The 21,981-nt window shown below is 54.6% G+C and overlaps 1 protein-coding gene across 1 annotated transcript; it reads right to left on the bottom strand.

The window, feature by feature from the left end:
- Positions 1-17,155: 17,155 nt before the first annotated feature.
- Positions 17,156-18,180, bottom strand: LOC134808497 (uncharacterized; the record flags this gene model as incomplete). The annotated part of the gene is made up of 1 exon (XM_063794439.1): positions 17,156-18,180. A coding segment is annotated over one exon (930 nt), but the record flags the coding sequence as incomplete, so codon positions are not given.
- Between the last annotated feature and the right edge of the window lie 3,801 nt (positions 18,181-21,981).

The following is a 21,981-nucleotide window of genomic DNA, read 5'->3' as shown; positions in this document are numbered from 1 at the left end:
TCTGGGCTCATGAAGATATTCCATCATGAGCTGCAGCAGTTGTACTCTTTCTCGATGACCTAAAAACTGATCATTTCTGAGGAATGAAAGGCTCCCATCATTGACTGTAGATGTGGAAAACCTTTCCTAGCTTAGAGCATTTGTATCCATAATACATTTTAAAGTCAGAGTTGATGTTACCTGTTTTAATCACATGACCACATGTCCCAGTACACAAAAGAGTGCTGGTTGGCATTCTTCTTAATGTATTTAGTAAAGATCATAAGAAATCCTTTAAGAGTTTAAATGTCCCTGGAACAGGCATACAGGCTCTAGTCAAGAATGAATTAGAGTGAAGGAAAGCTGTGTGACACCTGGCATTCCTCTCTGTTCATGGAGCTTCTTTGAGGCTTGAAGATTGATTTTTACCATCTAGACCTCTGTGGCTAATACCTATTCTTCAACCACCTTGGTTACTCTGACATAGGAATTTACTTCTTTTCCTTGAGTGGAAAACACTTTAAAAAATAATAACAAACATTATTATAAACTAATATAAGTGAGAGTACTTAGTTGAAATAAAAAGGAGTTTTAGTAGACAGTATTTTGTAGACAGTATATTATATTTGAAAATCAAGGAGAAGTTTATGCAATTTAAAATGTTTATAAACTGCAGTGCAATCTACTGTTTGTGAATGTCAATGTATTATCAGGAAATGTGTCTATACAATCACAGAGTTATATTTCCTCACAAACTTGTTTACTAAGAGTGAAATATGTTTTTGTACCTCTCAGTTTCAGTTAGGGACATATTTTGTGCAATATTTATGTGATTGTGCCTATGCATGATGAACAAATGATTTCATTCATACATTGCCTAAATCATAACTTGATGATGCTTGGGAAAGACTCAACAGTTCAAACTTCATGAAGTTCTAATGTCTGTGTTCCAAAACACATCATATTATTAGGATGTAGGGAGATGTGTATGTGTGCTCCCTGGGGTGGGGATTTCTAGTTACTAGACCATCTCCATTTTTAGCATTTGGCATCCTCATGATACTTTTCTAAATATGACATTAACAGGAGAGCAACAATACGATTTTACCGATGGAATAACAGATTTGCCTGCATTCACTGAAAGAGTGCAAATATTGGGTCCTTGTGACTTCAACTGACTCTTCCAAATTGTATGAATGTATCAATGTATTAGATAAACCCAGTTTCAGAATGACAAAGAAAAAATGTTAGACCAAATAACGCAGCTAATTAACAGTGGTACGATTTCTAGCCCGTGGGTTTAAAATGGACCTAAAGTCCTGTTCTTGCCTTTTATTTTCTGAACTTGCTGCTTTTGCATTCTTTGAGTTCAGTTTAAAGACAGTTACTTTAAGTCCATTTTAAACCCTCAGGCTAGAAATCATACCACTGTTAATTAGCCACATCTATTTGGCCTAACGTTTTTTCTTTATCATTCTGAAACTGGGTTTATCTAATACATTGGTAAATTATTTCAAAGGTACTTTTATTGTTGAAATCACTTCACTTTTACCCTGATAAATATCAATGACTAGGAATGACCTTCAGATAGCATTTAGCATCTGTAACCAATCTGACAGTAATGTGTTCATCAGGTGCCTATGGATTAAATCACATACTGGCATATTTAAGCTGAACGTCAGTCTGGAAATAAATTTACTACATTAACTGAAATACCACTCTTTGTGTAGGTATTTGTCATATATTTAAGAGAAAGCTAAAAAGAATGGAAATCATATGACTAACTTGTCTTTCCTCAAAGTGCATACAGTCTTTTGCAATACCTCATTGAGCCAAGTATTTGTGCTCTTCCTCATTCAGTACAATGCAGCTTTTGATTTGCTTAGAAGGAAGGTTAGAGTTCATCAGAAACATAGAATTTTAAAATGCTAGTTCAACTGAATCAATTTGAATTTCTGCAGGAAGAATCAAAACACCTATTTAAAGATTGCAATATATAATAATTATTTTTAAAGTATTTGATTAAACCTGATAGGTTTTCCAGAAATGAAAAAAAGAAATCAGTTCTAAAACCAAAGCTGATTTTTAGAAAATTTGAAAATGTAAATCAGCCCTATCCATAATACAGTTTCTCTAAAAGTTTATCTTGAAGAGTCATTTAAAAATAATGTAACTATTAAAAAATGTAACTGCTATCTTAAAGTTCTGAAATAAAACATTTTAAAATATGAATACCATAGTTTAAAAGAAAGAAATGGTGGAAATGAAAAGTAGAGAAAGAAATGCCAATTCCAGTCCAAAGCTTTATTTGCCAAGTTTTCTTAGAATGAATTTTACCAATTTATGAATTCTTGTAAACAGAAGGTATAATGGAAATACTGAAAAACTTTTGCCTAAAGTGGCATTATTGACTGCTAGTGTGATGCTACTGTAATGTAATAAATTATTAAATGTTGCAAAGTGCTGTTTTTGCCTTAAAATTTTGTTTTGCATGTCTTGAAAAACTATAGTATTAAAGGTGTTGATACTGTGCGAATGCTGGGCATGCTTGGCATGAGATAATCTGTTTCATTTTTACAAAATTGTAATATAGCTATGCAAGTGTTTGTTAAAAGAACACAAAATAAAAAAGTTACAGGATTAAAAAATGTTAGAGTGAAAAAGTTATGGGATAAAAAAACGTTAAAAAGTTGTGGCAAAAAAGTAGAAAAACATTTTATGAAAAGTTACAAAAAAAGTTATGAAAAAGAAGTTCGGGATTTTTTAAAAAGTCATGGGATAAAAACAAAAATTAAAAGCAGGCCTCTGTCAGCAAAGCCTGGAGAAGTAGGGCTGGAGTCTCCACTGCCACCATGACCCTACCACCCCTTCCCAGTCACCCCTTTACAATTAGGGTAGCCACACAAGACCTCTGTCTAATGGGGAAAGACAGACCCTTTGCCGCCTTGACCAGGGCTGAGTCCTTAAATTTCTGGATGATGATGATTGTTATTTAAGAGCCAGAGGCTGGCAGAGGTGGTTTGTTTGGAGGAGGTCTGATGGCCTCCTTACTCTCACCATAGTAACTTTTCCCTCGGGGGGGCTCCCATCTTCTTATTCAGAGACGCAGCTGAGGCGGGACAGTGGGGCTAACTGTGGACCAGGTGAGGGCCCGGGCTGCTGGGGTGGCCCCCCTTCCCCGGTGTACATATTGTATCTATGTAACGTTTTGTATATTCCAGAGGGTAGTGCCGCCCCTGTATCGTACCTAGAGGAGGTTGGAGCTGGCACATGGGGAGGAGTGTCTAATCATTATTTGTGGCTGGGAAACTTATGTATTGCTAGCATAGGACAGAGAAAGGAGGTGGGGATGGGGTCATGGCTCCTGGTGATGCGACTCCTGTTTATTTTGCTTTTTATTTTGGAATAAACGGATTTAGCCATACTGCTCAGCCTGGTGTGTTCCCATTTCCCTCACTGGGTCCTGGTGTTTGTGCCACTGAACAAGAAGCCCTGGAGTGTCTGAGCGTGTCCAGCTGGGCTGTTGGGGACCTTCCAGGCCTGTTACCTGTATGCTGCCTGGTGACGCCTGGGGGATTCCACGGGGACTGCCATGGCACCTATGGGGCGCAGCCCGGCCCTGACAGCCAACAGGCTCAGGAGCGTGCTCTAGCCATGGCCGGGAAGACAGGTACCAGCACCTAAGGGCACTGACTTCCACCCACCCCAGGTGTCTTCCGTTCCATCCCCTTGCCTCCCTCTCCTGTCTGCACCTGGTGGCCTGTTCTGTCTGTCCCTCCAGAGTGCCGGCTGCCCCCCAGGCTCCCTCCAGGCTGAGTTCACGGCCCTGCCCCCAGGTGGCCAGAGCCGGCTTCACAGGATAAGAGCCAGCTAAGCTCCAGGGGCTTTCCAGGAAAAGTGTCCCTTGGAAAGGGTGTGACCTTTTCACAGCTCCCAACAGCACCGTAGAAATGCCTTGGCCTTTCCCGTCCTCTGAGCTCCACACAGAACACAGCCAGCAGAGGACACACTTCCCCACCATCCAGAAATGGGTTTGATTCTCAGCCGAGGGACAGCAGGACTGGTAGAGACTGTCAGGCCACACAGAGGCCTGCACAGCACCCCCATGCTTGGTGGGGGGTGGGAGGGATGGCGGGGTTGGCTGTCCACAGGCTGGGCATGAGAGGGAGCCTCACTGGAGGTGGTGCACTTTGGAGGGGCAATGTCAGGGGACAGCTTTCTCTTGTTGGGCCACAAGACTCCAAAAGGACAACAGGGTGACTGATTCCCAGCGCTAGAGACGAGGCGGTCAGCCAGGTGTTGGTGCATGTGTATATATATATATATATATATATATATATATATATATATATATATGTATTTATAGATATTTATAGAGCAGGACGGGCCATATCACAAAGGGGACACAAGTTTTCAGCAGTGGTCACACCTGGATGTGTCAGCTCACCACTACAACAGACTGAGTCGCAGATGTAGGGGGCTGGCTTTGGGGCTGGGGGAGCCACTGTCAAGTCACAGAACAGCCGCTCAGGCAGGCTTGGAAAGGGAGGTCACTGAGAAGAGGAGGGATCTGTTTAGAGGTCGAAGGGGGGGCTGGGGCTCTGAAGATGGAATGGTCTTGCCTGACCCAATCAGCTGGCAGTTGGAGAGAAAGCAGAGAGAAGCAGGAGAGAGAAAAGCAAGCAGAGAGAAGCGGGAGAGAGAAAAGCGAGCAGAGAGCTGATGAGGCAAGTGCAGAGCACAGGCGTGCCACAGCAGCTGTGGGAGGGCAGGGGCGGGGAGGGCACAGGTGCGGGTATGGCGAGGTTGCTGGGAAAGTGGGGCTGGAAAGGAAAGGAGAGGAAGAAGGAGGGAGGCAGAGCTTCACAGTTAGTGCCTGGGGGTTGCAGCGGCCCTCCCCACCCCACACACGCCGGCCTCTTTCAGGGCACCCAGGGCGGTGCAGCCACCGTTCAGAGCAATGCTCCACAGTTAGTGCCTGGGGGCTGCGACAGCCCGCACCACTCCACACACGCTGGCCTCTTACAGGGCACCCAGGGCGGTGCACCCACCGTTCAGAGCAATGCTTCACAGTTAGTGCCTGGGGGCTGCGGCAGCCCTCCCCACCCCACACACGCTGGCCTCTTTCAGGGCACCCAGGGCAGTGCAGCCACCGTTCAGAGCAATGCTCCACACTTAGTGCCTGGGGGCTGCGGCGGCCCTCCCCACCCCACACACGCTGGCCTCTTTCAGGGCACCCAGGGAAGTGCAGCCACCGTTCAGAGCAATGCTCCACAGTTAGTGCCTGGGGGCTGTGGCGGCCCTCCCCACCCCACACACGCTGGCCTCTTTCAGGGCACCCAGGGCAGTGCAGCCACCGCTCAGAGCAATGCTCCAGAGTAAGTGCCTGGGGGCTACGGTGGCCCTTCTCACCCCACACACGCTGGCCTCTTTCAGGGCACCCAGGGCGGTGCAGCCACCATTCAAAGCAATGCTGCACAGTTAGTGCCTGGGGGCTGCAGCGGCCCTCCCCACCCCACACACGCTGGCCTCTTTCAGGGCACCCAGGGCCGTGCAGCCACCATTCAGAGCAATGCTTCACAGTTAGTGCCTGGGGGCTGCAGCGGCCCTTCCCAGCCCACACACACTGGCCTCTTTCAGGGCACCCACGGCTGTGCAACCACCGTTCAGAGCAATGCTCCACAGTTAGTGCCTGGGGGCTGCGGCGGCCCTCCCCACCCCACACACGCTGGCCTCTTTCAGGGCACCCACGGCTGTGCACCCACCGTTCAGAGCAATGCTCCACAGTTAGTGCCTGGGGGCTGCGGCGGCCCTCCCCACCCCACACACGCTGGCCTCTTTCAGGGCACCCACGGCTGTGCACCCACCGTTCAGAGCAATGCTCCACAGTTAGTGCCTGGGGGCTGCGGCGGCCCTCCCCACCCCACACACGCTGGCCTCTTTCAGGGCACCCAGGGCGGTGCACCCACCGTTCAGAGCAATGCTTCACAGTTAGTCCCTGGGGGCTGCGGCGGCCCTCCCCACCCCACACAGGCTGGCCTCTTTCAGGGCACCCAGGGCAGTGCAGCCACCGTTCAGAGCAATGCTCCACACTTAGTGCCTGGGGGCTGCGGCGGCCCTCCCCACCCCACACAAGCTGGCCTCTTTCAGGGCACCCAGGGTGGTGCACCCACCGTTCAGAGCAATGCTTCACAGTTAGTCCCTGGGGGCTGCGGCGGCCCTCCCCACCCCACACACGCTGGCCTCTTTCAGGGCACCCAGGGCGGTGCAGCCACCGTTCAGAGCAATGCTCCACACTTAGTGCCTGGGGGCTGCGGCGGCCCTCCCCACCCCACACAAGCTGGCCTCTTTCAGGGCACCCAGGGCGGTGCACCCACCGTTCAGAGCAATGCTCAGCCCCCTCCAGTGTCCCTCTCCTCTGGTCACCCTGTCTTTGAACACACTGGCCCGGGGCCACCTCTTGCTTTTGGGAACCCAACGCAACAGCCACCAGTCCTGACAGAGAAGGAACACTGCTTGAACCAGGATGATGAAGCTAAAAGGGAAGGATGGCTGGAGTGATCGCCGGAAGCCCTTTTGGGCAGTCAGAAAGCCCAGAACCCTCTGAAGGGACCCTGGGGGAGGTAGGGAGGACAGGCAGCTGGATGCCACTGGCTATAGACTTATAAGTCTAAGAGGGGAGCCTCAGCTTGTTGTGGGTTGCAGGTCACAAAGGTGAGGCTGGGCCCTTCCTGCTGGGAAAAGCAGAAGAGGGAGAGTCCAAGGCAAGGGAGGTGGGTGGGCTTGCTGGGCGGAGCTCAGCCGGGCCAGCATGCACTATGGTCCCCTCGGCTGAATAGCAGAGGCAACCTCTAGAAGCAACAGTCCAAGGTGCGTGAGCCTGCTGGCTGGCGGTAGTGCTTCAGCAGGTGCCAGGGATCCTGCCTTCAGCCACACGCTAGCAGCTATGATGGTACCTGGGAGGGAGGGAAGGGGACTGTGTGTCCCTGCCTGGCCTGTGAGGTGCGTTGTGGGTTGACCGTGTGTATGGGACTCTCAAGGTTTTATCTTAGATCACCACTGGATTGTCAACAGATAGAGGAGGTGGGACCCTGACTACCACCCCTGCTCTGCAGTAGATTTGGCTCTTACCACTCCCAGCCTGGGAGCTGGATGCCCTACCTGGTAGCATGACTCAGAATTCACAACAGCTACAGCGTGCCCAGGATGACATTCCTAGGCTGCTGGCCGCCTCAGAGTACAGCCCTGCACACAACCCCCTCCAAGCTCTCAGCCCTTGCACCATAAACCACGAGCTCTCTGACAGCTCCAGAGAGAGCCCATGTCTGCCAGCTTGGGCACAGAGCCTGTTCCAAGAGCCCACAAGCTCAGCCATGGAGGCTGGGGGGCTTTGGGGCTAGTGGGGGCCAGCCCTGGTACCTGGGTCCAGCCAGAACGCTCTGTACCTGCAGCTAGGAGTCGTCCACGGGCCCCCGTAGCTGTGCTGGCGGTGTTCCTATTGATGTCGCCGATGATGCTGAGAGCCTCTTTCAGCACGTGGTGCAAGCGCAGCATCACGTCACGCTGCTGTGCCTGCTCCGCCGACTCCTCCATGAGTGTCTTCTTGTCCCTACGCGAGTACAGGTGGGACAGCAGCTCTGAGAAGCAGCATCTCGTCTTGACGCTGTGCCTGCACTCTTGACTACTCCAGGAGTGTCTGTTCATTCCCACGCGAGGGCAGGTTGGACAGCAGCTCTGAGAAGATGAACTCCTTGGTCTGCCTGCTCTGCCGACTCCTCCACGAGTGTCTTCTCATTCCCACGCGAGTACAGGTTCGACAGCAGCTCTGAGAAGCAGCATCTCATCGCGCCGCTGTGCCTGCTCAGCCGACTCCTCCACGAGTCTCTTCTGGTTCCCACGCGAGAGCAGGTTGGACAGCAGCTCTGAGAAGACGAACTCCTTGGTCTGCCTGTTCTGCCGACTCCTCCAGGAGTGTCTGCTCATTCCCACGCGAGTACAGGTTGGACACCAGCTCTGAGAAGATGAACTCCTTGGTCTGCCTGGTCTGCTGACTCCTCCAGGAGTGTCTGATCGTTCCCACGCGAGTACAGGTTGGACAGCAGCTCTGAGAAGCAGCATCTCGTCGCGACGCTGTGCCTGCTCTGCCGACTCCTCCACGAGTGTCTTCTGGTTCTCACGCGAGTACAGGCTGGACAGCAGCTACGAGAAGATGAACTCCTTGGTCTTCCTGCTCTGCCGACTCCTCCAGGAGTGTCTTCTCATTCCCACGCGAGTACAAGTTGGACAGCAGCTCTCAGAAGCAGCATCTCATCGCGACGCTGTGCCTACTCTGCTGACTCCTCCACGAGTGTCTTCTGGTTCCCACGCGAGTGGAGGTTGGACAGCAGCTCTGAGAAGATGAACTCCTTGGTCTGCCTGCTCTGCCGATTCCTCCAGGAGTGTCTGATCATTCCCACGCGAGTACAGGTTGGACAGCAGCTCTGACAAGATGAACTCCTTGGTATCCCTGCTCTGCCGACTCGTCCAGGAGTGTCTTCTCGTTCCCACGCGAGTACAGGTTGGACAGCAGCTCTGAGAAAATGAACTCTTTGGTCAGCCTGCTCTGACGACTCCTCCAGGAGTGTCTGATCACTCCCACGCGAGTACAGGTTGGACAGCAGCTCTGAGAAGATGAACTCCTTGGTCTGCCTACACTGCCGACTCCTCCAGGAGTGTCTGATCACTCCCACGCGAGTACAGGTTGGACAGCAGCTCTGAGAAGATGAACCCCTTGGTCTGCCTGCTCTGCCAACTCCTCCACGAGTGTCTTCTCATTCCCACGCGAGTACAGGTTCGACAGCACCTCTGAGAAGCAGCATCTCATGCCGCCGCTGTGCCTGCTCTGCCGACTCCTCCACGAGTCTCTTCTGGTTCCCACGCGAGTGCAGGTTGGACAGCAGCTCTGAGAAGATGAACTCCTTGGTCTGCCTCCTCTGCCGACTCCTCCAGGAGTGTCTTCTCGTTCCCACGCAAGTACAGGTTGGACAGCAGTTCTGAGAAGCAGCATCTCGTCGCGCCGCTGTGCCTGCTCCGCCGACTCCTCCACGAGCGTCTACTGGTTCCCACACAAGTGCAGGTTGGACAGCAGCTCTGAGAAGATGAACTCCTTGGTCTGCCTGCTCTGCCGACTCCTCCAGGAGTGTCTGCTCGTTCACACGCGAGTACAGGTTGGACAGCAGCTCTGAGAAGACGAACTCCTTTGTCTGCCTGCTCTGCCAACTCCTCCAGGAGTGTCTTCTTGTTCCCACGCGCGTACAGGTTGGACAGCAGCTCTGAGAAGATGAAATCCTTGGTGGGCCTGCCCTGCCAACTCCTCCAGGAGTGTGTGCTCTATCCCACGCGAGTACAGGTTGAACAGCAGCTACGAGAAGATGAACTCCTTGGTCTTCCTGCTCTACCGACTCCTCCAGGAGTCTCTTCTCGTTCCCACGCGAGTACAGGTTGGACAGCAGCTCTGAGAAGCAGCATCCCATCACGATGCTGTGCCTGCTCTGCCAACTCCTCCACGAGTGTCTTCTGGTTCCCACGCCAGTGCAGGTTGGAGAGCAGCTCTGAGAAGATGAACTCCTTGCTCTGCCTGCTCTGACGACTCCTCCAGGAGTGTCTGCTCATTCCCACGCGAGTACAGGTTGGAAGACAGCTCTGAGAAGACGAACTCCTTGGTCTACCTGCTCTGCAGAGTCCTCCAGGAGTGTCTGATCATTCCCACGCGAGTACAGGTTGGACAGCAGCTCTGAGAAGATGAACTCCCTGGTCTGCCTGCTCTGCCGACTCTTCCAGGAGTGTCTGATCATTCCCACGCGAGTACAGGTTGGACAGCAGCTCTGAGAAGATGAATTCCTTGGTCTCCCTGCTCTGCCGACTCCTCCAGAAGTGTCTTCTCGTACCCACGCGAGTACAGGTTGGACAGCAGCTCTGAGAAGATGAACTCTTTCGTCGGCCTGCTCTGCCGACTCCTCCATGAGTGTCCGATCACTCCGACGTGAGTACGGGTTGGACAGCAGCTCTGAGAAGATGAACTCCTTGGACTGCCTGCTCTGACGACTCCTCCAGGAGTGTCTGATCACTCCCACACGAGTACAGGTTGGACAGCAGCTCTGAGAAGATGAACTCCTTGGTCTGTTTGCTCTGCCGACTCCTCCAGGAGGGTCTGCCAGTTCCCACGGGAGTACAGGTTGGACAGCAGCTCCAAGAAGATGAAATCCTTGGTCTGCCTGCTCTGCCAATTCCTCCAGGAGTGTCTGCTCATTCCCACATGAGTACAGGTTGGACAGCAGCTCTGAGAAGCAGCATCTCGTCGCGACGCTGTGCCTGCTGTGCCAACTCCTCCATGACTGTCTTCTGGTTCCCACGCTAGTGCAGGTTGGACAGCAGCTCTGAGGAGATGAACTCCTTGGTCTGCCTGCTCTGCCGACTCCTCCAGGAGTGTGTGCTCTATCCCACACGAGTACAGGTTGGACAGCAGCTACGAGAAGATGAACTCCTTGGTCTTCCTGCTCTGCCGACTCCTCCAGGAGTGTCTTCTCGTTCCCACGCGAGTACAGGTTGGACAGCAGCTCTGAGTAGCAGCATCTCGTCGAGACGCTGTGCCTGCTCTGCCAACTCCACCACGAGTGTCTTCTGGTTCCCAGGCGAGTGCAGGTTGGACAGCAGCTCTGAGGAGATGAACTCTTTGGTCTGCCTGCTCTGCCGACTCCTCCATGAGTGTCCGATCACTCCCACGCGAGTACACGTTGGACAGCAGCTCTGAGAAGATGAACTCCTTGGTCTGCCTGCTCGGCCGACTCCTCCAGGAGTGTCTGATCACTCCCACGCGAATACAGGTTGGACAGCAGCTCTGAGAAGATGAACTCCTGGGTCTGCCTGCTCTGCCGACTCCTCCAGGAGTGTCTGCTCGTTCCCACGCGAGAAGAGATGGGACAGCAGCTCTGAGAAGCAGCATCTCGTCGCGACGCTGTGCCTGCTCTGCCGACTCCTCCACGAGTGTCTTCTGGTTCCCACGCGAGTGCAGGTTGGACAGCAGCTCTGAGAAGCAGCATCTCGTCGCGACGCTGTGCCTGCTCTGCCGACTCCTCCACGAGTGTCTTCTGGTTCCCACGCGAGTACAGGTTGGACAGCAGCTACGAGAAGATGAACACCTTGGTCTTCTTGCTCTGCCGACTCCTCCAGGAGTGTCTTCTCATTCCCACGCGAGTACAGGTTGGACAGCAGCTCTGAGAAGCAGCATCTCATCGCGACGCTGTGCCTGCTCTGCCGACTCCTCCACGAGTGTCTTCTGGTTCCCACGCTAGTGCAGGTTGGACAGCAGCTCTGAGAAGATGAACTCCTTGGTCTGCCTGCTCTGCCGACTCCTCCAGGAGTGTCTGATCATTGCCACGCGAGTACAGGTTGGACAGCAGCTCTGAGAAGATGAACTCCTTGGTCGGCCTGCTCTGCCGACTCCTCCTGGAGTGTCTGATCATTCCCACGCGAGTACAGGTTGGACAGCAGCTCTGAGAAGATGAACTCCTTGGTCTCCCAGCTCTGCCGTCTCCTCCAGGAGTGTCTTCTCGTTCCTACGCGAATACAGGTTGGACAGCAGCTCTGAGAAGATGAACTCCTTGGTCTGCCTGCTCTGCCGACTCCTCCACGAGTGTCTTCTCATTCCCATGCGAGTACAGGTTGGACAGCAGCTCTGAAAAGCAGCACCTCGTCGCGCCGCTGTGCCTGCTGTGCCGACTCCTCCATGAATGTCTTCTGGTTCCCACGCTAGTGCAGGTTGGACAGCAGCTCTGAGAAGATGAACTCCTTGGTCTGCCTGCTCTGCTGACTCCTCCAGGAGTCTCTGCTGGTTCCCACGCGACTACAGGTTGGACAGCAGCTACGAGAAGATGAACTCCTTGTTCTTCCTGCTCTGCCGACTCCTCCAGGAGAGTCTTCTCGTTCCCACGCGAGTACATGTTGGACAGCAGCTCTCAGAAGATGAACTCCTTGGTCTGCCTGCTCTGCCGACTCCTCCAGGAGTGTCTGCTCATTCCCACGCGAGTACAGGTTGGACAGCAGCTCTGAGAAGATGAAATCCTTGGTCTCCCTGCTCTGCCGACTCCCCCAGGAGTGTCTTCTCGTTCCCACGCGAGTACAGGTTGGACAGCAGCTCTGAGAAAATGAAATCGTTGGTCTGCCTGCTCTGCCGACTCCTCCAGGAGTGTCTGATCACTCTCACGCGAGTACAGGTTGGACAGCAGCTCTGAGAAGATGAACTCCTTGGTCTGCCTCCTCTGCCGACTCCTCCACGAGTGTCTTCTCATTCCCACGCGAGTACACGTTGGACAGCAGCTCTGAAAAGCAGCACTTCGTCGCGCCGCTGTGCCTGCTGTGCCGACTCCTCCATGAGTGTCTTCTGGTTCCCACGCTAGTGCAGCTTGGACAGCAGCTCTGAGAAGATGAACTCCTTGGTCTGCCTGCTCTGCCGACTCCTCCAGGAGTGTCTTCTTGTTCCCACGCGAGTACAGGTTGGACAGCAGCTCTGAGAAGATGAAATCCTTGGTCTGCCTGCCCTGCCAACTCCTCCAGGACTGTCTCCTCGTTCCCACGCGAGTACAGGTTGGACAGCAGCTCTGAGAAGATGAACTCCTTAGTCTGCCTGCTCTGCTGACTCCTCCAGGAGTGTCTGCTCGTTCCCACGCTAGTACAGGTTGGACAGCAGCTCTGAGAAGCAGCATCAAGTCACGACGCTGTGCCTGCTCTGCTGACTCCTCCACGAGTGTCTTCTGGTTCCCACGCGAGTGCAGGTTGGACAGCAGCTCTGAGAAGATGAACTGCTTGGTCTCCCTGCTCTCCCGACTCCTCCAGGAGTGTGTGATCATTGCCACGCGAGTACAGGTTGGACAGCAGCTCTGAGAAGATGAACTCCTTGGTCGGCCTGCTCTGCCGACTCCTCCACGAGTGTCTTCTCATTCCCACGCGAGTACAGGTTGGACAGCAGCTCTGAAAAGCAGCACCTCGTCGCGCCGCTGTGCCTGCTGTGCCGACTCCTCCATGAGTGTCTTCTGGTTCCCACGCTAGTGCAGGTTGGACAGCAGCTCTGAGAAGATGAACTCCTTGGTTTGCCTGCTCTGCCGACTCCTCCAGGAGTGTCTTCTTGTTCCCACGCGAGTACAGGTTGGACAGCAGCTCTGAGAAGCAGCATCTCATCGCGACGCTGTGCCTGCTCTGCCGACTCCTCCACGAGTGTCTTCTGGTTCCCACGCTAGTGCAGGTTGGACAGCAGCTCTGAGAAGATGAACTCCTTGGTCTGCCTGCTCTGCCGACTCCTCTAGGAGTGTCTGCTGGTTCCCACACGAGTACAGGTTGGACAGCAGCTCTGAGAAGATGAACTCCTTGTTCTTCCTGCTCTGCCGACTCCTCCAGGAGTGTCTTCTCGTTCCCACGCGAGTACATGTTGGACATCAGCTCTGAGAAGCAGCGTCTCGTCGTGACGCTGTGCCTGCTCCGCCGACTCCTCCACGAGTGTCTTCTGGTTCCACGCAAGTGCAGGTTGGACAGCAGCTCTGAGAAGATGAACTCCTTGGTCTATCTGCTCTGCCGACTCCTCCAGGAGTGTCTGCCCGTTCCCACGTGAGTACAGGTCGGACAGTAGCTCCGAGAAGATGAACTCCTTGGTCTGCCTGCTCTGCCAACTCCTCCAGGAGTGTCTTCTCATTCCCACACGAGTACAGGTTGGACAGCAGCTCTGAGAAGATGAACTCCTTGGTCTGCCTGTTCTGCCGACTACTCCAGGAGTGTCTGCTCGTTCCCACGCGAGTACAGGTTGGACAGCAGCTCTGAGAAGCAGCATCTCATCGTGACGCAGTGCCTGCTCTGCCGACTCCTCCGTGAGTGTCTTCTGGTTCCCACGCGAGTACAGGTTGGACAGCAGCTACGAGAAGATGAACTCCTTGGTCTTCTTGCTCTGCCGACTCCTCCAGGAGTGTCTTCTCATTCCCACGCGAGTACAGGTTGGACAGCAGCTCTGAGAAGCAGCATCACATCGCGACACTGTGCCTGCTCTGCCGACTCCTCCACGAGTGTCTTCTGGTTCCCACGCTAGTGCAGGTTGGACAGCAGCTCTGAGAAGATGAACTCTTTGTTCTGCCTGCTCTGCCGACTCCTCCAGGAGTGTCTGATTACTCCCACGCGAGTACAGGTTGGACAGCATTTCTGAGAAGATGAACTCCTTGGTCTGCCTGCTCTGCCGACTCCTCCAGGAGTGTCTGATCTCTCCCACGCGAGTACAGGTGGGACAGCAGCTCTGAGAAGATGAACTCCTTGGTCTGCCTGCTCTGCCGACTCCTCCACGAGTGTCTTCTCATTCCCACGCGAGTACAGGTTCGACAGCAGCTCTGAGAAGCAGCATCTCATCGCGCCTCTGTGCCTGCTCTGCCGACTCCTCCACGAGTCTCTTCTGGTTCCCACGCGAGTGCAGCTTGGACAGCAGCTCTGAGAAGACGAACTCCTTGGTCTGCCTGCTCTGCCGACTCCTCCAGGAGTGTCTCCTCGTTCCCAAGTGAGTACAGGTTGGACAGCAGCTCTGAGAAAATGAATTCCTTGGTCTGCCTGCTCTGCCGACTCCTCCAGGAGTGTCTGCTCGTTCCCATGGGAGCACAGTTTGGACAACAGCTCTGAAAAGCAGCACCTCGTCGCGCCGCTGTGCCTGCTCTGCCGACTCCTCCGTGACTGTCTTCTGGTTCCCACGCTAGTGCAGGTTGGACAGCAGCTCTGAGAAGACGAACTCCTTGGTCGGCCTGCTCTGCCGACTCCTCCAGGAGTGTCTTCTTGTTCCCACGCGAGTACAGGTTGGACAGCAGCTCTGAGAAGATGAAATCATTGGTCTGCCTGCTCTGCCGACTCCTCCAGGAGTGTCTTCTTGTTCCCACCCGAGTACAGGTTGGACAGCAGCTCTGAGAAGATGATATCCTTGGTGGGCCTGCTCTTCCAACTCCTCCAGGAGTATCTGCTTCTTCCCACGCCAGTACAGGTTGGACAGCAGCTCTGAGAAGATGAACTCCTTAGTCTGCCTGCTCTGCCGACTCCTCCAAGAGTGTCTTCTCGTTCCCATGCGAGTACAGGTTGGACAGCAGCTCTGAAAAGCAGCACCTCGTCGCGCCGCTGTGCCTGCTGTGCCGACTCCACCATGAGTGTCTTCTGGATCCCACGCTAGTGCAGGTTGGACAGCAGCTCTGAGAAGATGAACTCCTTGGTCTACCTGCGCTGCCGACTCCTCCAGGAGTGTGTGCTCTATCCCACGTGAGTACAGGTTGGACAGCAGCAACGAGAAGATGAACTCCTTGTTCTGCCTGCTCTGCCGACTCCTCCAGGAGTGTCTTCTCCTTCCCACGCGAGTACAGGTTGGACAGCAGCTCTGAGAAGCAGCATCTCGTCGCGACGCTGTGCCTGCTCTGCCAACTCCTCCACGAGTGTCTTCTGGTTCCCACGCAAGTGCAGGTTGGACAGCAGCTCTGAGAAGATGAACTCCTTGGTCTGCCTGCTCTGCCGACTCCTCCAGGAGTGTCTGCTCATTCCCACGCGAGTACAGGTTGGAAGGCAGCTCTGAGAAGACAAACTCCTTGGTCTACCTGCTCTGCAGAGTCCTCCAGGAGTGTCTGATCATTCCCACGCGAGTACAGGATGGACAGCAGCTCTGAGAAGATGAACTCCTTGGTCTGCCTGCTCTGCCGACTCCTCCAGGAGTGTCTGCTCATTCCCACGCGAGTACAGGTTGGACAGCAGCTCTGAGAAGATGAACTCCTTGGTCTCCCTGCTCTGCCGACTCCTCCAGAAGTGTCTTCTCGTTCCCACGCGAGTACACGTTGGACAGCAGCTCTGAGAAGATGAACTCTTTGGTCTGCCTGCTCTGCCGACTCCTCCTGGAGTGTCTGCTCATTCCCACGCGAGTACAGGTTGGACAGCAGCTCTGAGAAGATGAACTCCTTGGTCTCCCTGCTCTGCCGACTCCTCCAGAAGTGTCTTCTCGTTCCCACGCGAGTACAGGTTGGACAGCAGCTCTGAGAAGATGAACTCTTTGGTCTGCCTGCTCTGCCGACTCCTCCATGAGTGTCCGATCACTCCGACGCGAGTACGGGTTGGACAGCAGCTCTGAGAAGATGAACTCCTTGGTCTGCCTGCTCTGCCGCCTCCTCCAGGAGTGTCCGATCACTCCCACGCGAGTACAGGTTGGACAGCAGCTCTGAGAAGATGAACTCCTTGGTCTGCCTGCTCTGCCGACTCCTCCAGGAGTGTCTGATTACTCCCACACGAGTACAGGTTGGACAGCAGCTCTGAGAAGATGAACTCCTTGGTCTGCCTGCTATGCCGACTCCTCCACGAGTGTCTTCTCATTCCCACGCGAGTACAGGTTGGACAGCAGCTCTGAGACGCAGCATCTCATGGCGCTGCTGTGCCTGCTCTTCCGACTCCTCCACGAGTCTCTTCTGGTTCCCACGCGAGTGCAGGTTGGACAGCAGCTCTGAGAAGATGAACTCCTTGGTCTGTCTGCTCTGCCGACTCCTCCAGGAGTGTCTGCCCGTTCCCACGTGAGTACAGGTCGGACAGTAGCTCCGAGAAGATGAACTCCTTGGTCTGCCTGCTCTGCCAACTCCTCCAGGAGTGTCTTCTCATTCCCACACGAGTACAGGTTGGACAGCAGCTCTGAGAAGATGAACTCCTTGGTCTGCCTGTTCTGCCGACTCCTCCAGGAGTTTCTGCTCGTTCCCACGCGAGTACAGGTTGTACAGCAGCTCTGAGTAGCAGCATCTCGTCGCAACGCTGTGCCTGCTCTGCCAACTCCTCGACGAGTGTCTTCTGGTTCCCCCGTGAGTGCAGTTTGGACAGCAGCTCTGAGAAGATGAACTCCTTGGTCTGCCTGCTCTGCCGACTCTTCCAGGAGTGTCTGCTCATTCCCACGCGAGTACAGGTTGGACAGCAGCTCTGAGAAGATGAACTCCTTGGTATCCCTGCTCTGCCGACTCGTCCAGGAGTGTCTTCTCGTTCCCACGCGAGTACAGGTTGGACAGCAGCTCTGAGAAAATGAACTCTTTAGTATGCCTGCTCTGCCGACTCCTCCAGGAGCATGTGATTACTCCCACGCGAGTACAGGTGGGACAGCAGCTCTGAGAAGATGAACTCCTTGGTCTGCCTGCTCTGCCGACTCCTCCACGAGTGTCTTCTCATTCCCACGCGAGTACAGGTTCGACAGCAGCTCTGAGAAGCAGCATCTCATTGCGCCTCTGTGCCTGCTCTGCCGACTCCTCCACGAGTCTCTTCTGGTTCCCACGCGAGTGCAGGTTGGACAGCAGCTCTGAGAAGACGAACTCCTTGGTCTGCCTGCTCTGCCGACTCCTCCAGGAGTGTCTGCTCGTTCCCACGTGAGTACAGGTTGGACAGCAGCTCTGAGAAAATGAACTCCTTGGTCTGCCTGCTCTGCCGACTCCTCCAGGAGTGTCTGCTCATTCCCATGGGAGCACAGTTTGGACAACAGCTATGAAAAGCAGCACCTCGTCGCGCCGCTGTGCCTGCTCTGCCGACTCCTCCGTGAGTGTCTTCTGGTTCCCACGCTAGCGCAGGTTGGACAGCACCTCTGAGAAGATGAACTCCTTGGTCTGCCTGCTCTGCCGACTCCTCCAGGAGTGTCTTCTCGTTCCCACGCGAGTACAGGTTGGCCAGCAGTTCTGAGAAGCAGCATCTCGTCGCGCCGCTGTGCCTGCTCTGCTGACTCCTCCACGAGTGTCTACTGGTTCCCACGCGAGTGCAGGTTGGACAGAAGCTCTGAGAAGATGAACTCCGTCGTCTGCCTGCTCTGCCGACTCCTCCAGGAGTGTCTGCTCGTTCCCACGCGAGTACAGTTTGGACAGCAGCTCTGAGAAGACGAACTCCTTGGTCTGCCTCCTCTGCCGACTCCTCCAGGAGTGTCTTCTTGTTCCCACGCGAGTACAGGTTGGACAGCAGCTCTGAGAAGATGAAACCCTTGGTCTGGCTGCTCTGCTGACTCCTCCAGGAGTGTCTTCTTGTTCCCACGCGAGTACAGGTTGGACAGCAGCTCTGAGAACATGATATCCTTGGTGGGCCTGCTCTTCCGACTCCTCCAGGAGGGTCTGCTTCTTCCCACGCCAGTACAGGTTGGACAGCAGCTCTGAGAAGACGAACTCCTTAGTCTGCCTGCTCTGCCGACTCCTCCAAGAGTGTCTTCTCGTTCCCATGCGAGTACAGATTGGACAGCAGCTCTGAAAAGCAGCACCTCGTCGCGCCGCTGTGTCTGCTGTGCCGACTCCTCCATGAGTGTCTTCTGGTTCCCACGCTAGTGCAGGTTGGACAGCAGGTCTGAGAAGATGAACTCCTTGGTCTGCCTGCGCTGCCGACTCCTCCAGGAGTGTGTGCTCTATCCCACGCGAGTACAGGTTGGACAGCAGCTACGAGAAGATGAACTCCTTGGTCTGCCTGCTCTGCCGTCTCCTCCAGGAGTGTCTTCTCCTTCCCACGCGAGTACAGGTTGGACAGCAGCTCTGAGAAGCAGCATCTCGTCGCGACGCTGTGCCTGCTCTGCCAACTCCTCCACGAGTGTCTTCTGGTTCCCACGCAAGTGCAGGTTGGACAGCAGCTCTGAGAAGATGAACTCCTTGGTCTGCCTGCTCTGCCGACTCCTCCAGGAGTGTCTGCTCATTCCCACGTGAGTACAGGTTGGACAGCAGCTCTGAGAAGATGAACTCCTTGGTCTCCCTGCTCTGCCGACTCCTCCAGAAGTGTCCGATCACTCCCACGCGAGTACAGGTTGGACAGCAGCTCTGAGAAGATGAACTCCTTGGTCTGCCTGCTCTGCCGACTCCTCCAGGAGTGTCTGATTACTCCCACGCGAGTACAGGTTAGACAGCAGCTCTGAGAAGATGAACTCTTTGGTCTGCCTGCTCTGCCGACTCCTCCATGAGTGTCCGATCACTCCGACGCGAGTACGGGTTGGACAGCAGCTCTGAGAAGATGAACTCCTTGGCCTGCCTGCTCTGCGGACTCCTCCAGGAGTGTCCGATCACTCCCACGCGAGTACAGGTTGGACAGCTGCTCTGAGAAGATGAACTCCTTGGTCTGCCTGCTCTGCCGACTCCTCCAGGAGTGTCTGATTACTCCCACGCGAGTACAGGTTGGACAGCAGCTCTGAGAAGATGAACTCCTTGGTCTGCCTGCTATGCCGATTCCTCCACGCGTGTCTTCTCATTCCCACGCGAGTACAGGTTGGACAGCGGCTCTGAGACGCAGCATCTCATGGCACCGCTGTGCCTGCTCTGCCGACTCCTCCAAGAGTCTCTTCTGGTTCCCACGCGAGTGCAGGTTGGACAGCAGCTCTGAGAAGATGAACTCCTTGGTCTGTCTGCTCTGCCGACTCCTCCAGAAGTGTCCGATCACTCCCACGCGAGTACAGGTTGGACAGCAGCTCTGAGAAGATGAACTCCTTGGTCTGCCTGCTCTGCCGACTCCTCCAGGAGTGTCTGATTACTCCCACGCGAGTACAGGTTAGACAGCAGCTCTGAGAAGATGAACTCTTTGGTCTGCCTGCTCTGCCGACTCCTCCATGAGTGTCCGATCACTCCGACGCGAGTACGGGTTGGACAGCAGCTCTGAGAAGATGAACTCCTTGGCCTGCCTGCTCTGCGGACTCCTCCAGGAGTGTCCGATCACTCCCACGCGAGTACAGGTTGGACAGCTGCTCTGAGAAGATGAACTCCTTGGTCTGCCTGCTCTGCCGACTCCTCCAGGAGTGTCTGATTACTCCCACGCGAGTACAGGTTGGACAGCAGCTCTGAGAAGATGAACTCCTTGGTCTGCCTGCTATGCCGACTCCTCCACGCGTGTCTTCTCATTCCCACGCGAGTACAGGTTGGACAGCGGCTCTGAGACGCAGCATCTCATGGCACCGCTGTGCCTGCTCTGCCGACTCCTCCAAGAGTCTCTTCTGGTTCCCACGCGAGTGCAGGTTGGACAGCAGCTCTGAGAAGATGAACTCCTTGGTCTGTCTGCTCTGCCGACTCCTCCAGGCGTGTCTGCCTGTTCCCACGTGAGTACAGGTTGGACAGTAACTCCGAGAAAACGAACTCCTTGGTCTGCCTGCTCTGCCAACTCCTCCAGGAGTGTCTTCTCATTCCCACGCGAGTACAGGTTGGACAGCAGCTCTGAGAAGATGAACTCCTTGGTCTGCCTGCTCTGCCGACTCCTCCAGGAGTGTCTGCTCGTTCCCACGTGAGTACAGGTTGGACAGCAGCTCTGAGAAGCAGCATCTCATCGTGACGCAGTGCCTGCTCTGCCGACTCCTCCACGAGTGTCTTCTGGTTCCCACGCGAGTACAGGTTGTACAGCAGCTCCGCGAAGATGAACTCCTTCGTCTGCCTGCTCTGCCGACTCCTCCAGGAGTGTCTTCCCGTTCCCACGCGAGTACAGGTTGGACAGCAGCTCTGAGTAGCAGCATCTCGTCGCAACGCTGTGCCTGCTCTGCCAACTCCTCCACGAGTGTTTTCTGGTTCCCCCGCGAGTGCAGGTTGGACAGCAGCTCTGAGAAGATGAACTCCTTGGTCTGCCTGCTCTGCCGACTCCTCCAGGAGTGTCTGCTCGTTCCCACGCGAGTACAGGTTGGACAGCAGCTCCGAGAAGATGAACTCCTTGGTCTGCCTGCTCTGCCAACTCCTCCAGGAGTGTCTTCTCATTCCCACGCGAGTGCAGGTTGGACAGCAGCTCTGAGAAGATGAACTCCTTGGTCTGCCTGCTCTGCCGACACCTCCAGGAGTGTCTGCTCGTTCCCACGCGAGTACAGGTTGGACAGCAGCTCTGAGAAGGAGCGTCTCGTCGTGACGCTGTGCCTGCTCCGCCGACTCCTCCACGAGCGTCTTCTGGCTCCCACGCAAGTGCAGGTTGGACAGCAGCTCTGAGAAGATGAACTCCTTGGTCTGCCTGCTCTGCCAACTCCTCCAGGAGTGTCTTCTCATTCCCACGCGAGTACAGGTTGGACAGCAGCTCTGAGAAGACGAACTCCTTCGTCTGCCTGCTCTGCCGACTCCTCCAGGAGTGTCTGCTCGTTCCCACGCGAGTACAGGTTGGACAGCACCTCTGAGAAGATGAACTCCTTAGTCTGCCTGCTCTGCCGACCCCTGCAAGAGTGTCTTCTCGTTCCCATGGGAGCACAGGTTGGACAACAGCTCTGAAAAGCAGCACCTCGTCGCGCTGCTGTGCCTCCTCTGCCGACTCCTCCGTGAGTGTCTTCTGGTTCCCACGCTAGTGCAGGTTGGACAGCAGCTCTGAGAAGATGAACTCCTTGGTCTGCCTGCTCTGACGACTCCTCCACGAGTGTCTTCTGGTTCCCACGCGAGTGCAGGTTGGACAGCAGCTCTGAGAAGCAGCATCTCGTCGCGACGCTGTGCCTGCTCTGCCGACTCCTCCTCGAGTGTCTTCTGGTTCCCACGCGAGTACAGGTTGGACAGCAGCTACAAGAAGATGAACTCCTTGGTCTTCCTGCTCTGCCGACTCCTCCAGGAGTGTCTTCTCGTTCCCACGCGAGTACAGGTTGGACAGCAGCTCTGAGAAGCAGCATCTCATCGCGACGCTCTGCCTGCTCTGCCGACTCCTCCACGAGTGTCTTCTGGTTCCCACGCTAGTGCAGGTTGGACAGCAGCTCTGAGAAGATGAACTCCTTGGTATCCCTGCTCTGCCGACTAGTCCAGGAGTGTCTTCTCGTTCCCACGCGAGTACAGGTTGGACAGCAGCTCTGAGAAGATGAACTCTTTGGTCTGCCTCCTCTGCCGACTCCTCCAGGAGTGTCTGATTACTCCCACGCGAGTACAGGTTGGACAGCAGCTCTGAGAAGATGAACTCCTTGGTCTGCCTGCTCTGCCGACTCCTCCAGGAGTGTCTGATCTCTCCCACGCGAGTACAGGTTGGACAGCAGCTCTGAGAAAATGAACTCCTTGGTCTGCC

Source organism: Pan troglodytes, chromosome 16 (genome assembly GCF_028858775.2).
Source record: "Pan troglodytes isolate AG18354 chromosome 16, NHGRI_mPanTro3-v2.0_pri, whole genome shotgun sequence".
NCBI classification, from domain to species: domain Eukaryota; kingdom Metazoa; phylum Chordata; class Mammalia; order Primates; family Hominidae; genus Pan; species Pan troglodytes.
The sequence above is the reverse complement of the archived record's forward strand: the minus strand, read 5'-3'. Positions and strand labels throughout refer to the sequence as shown.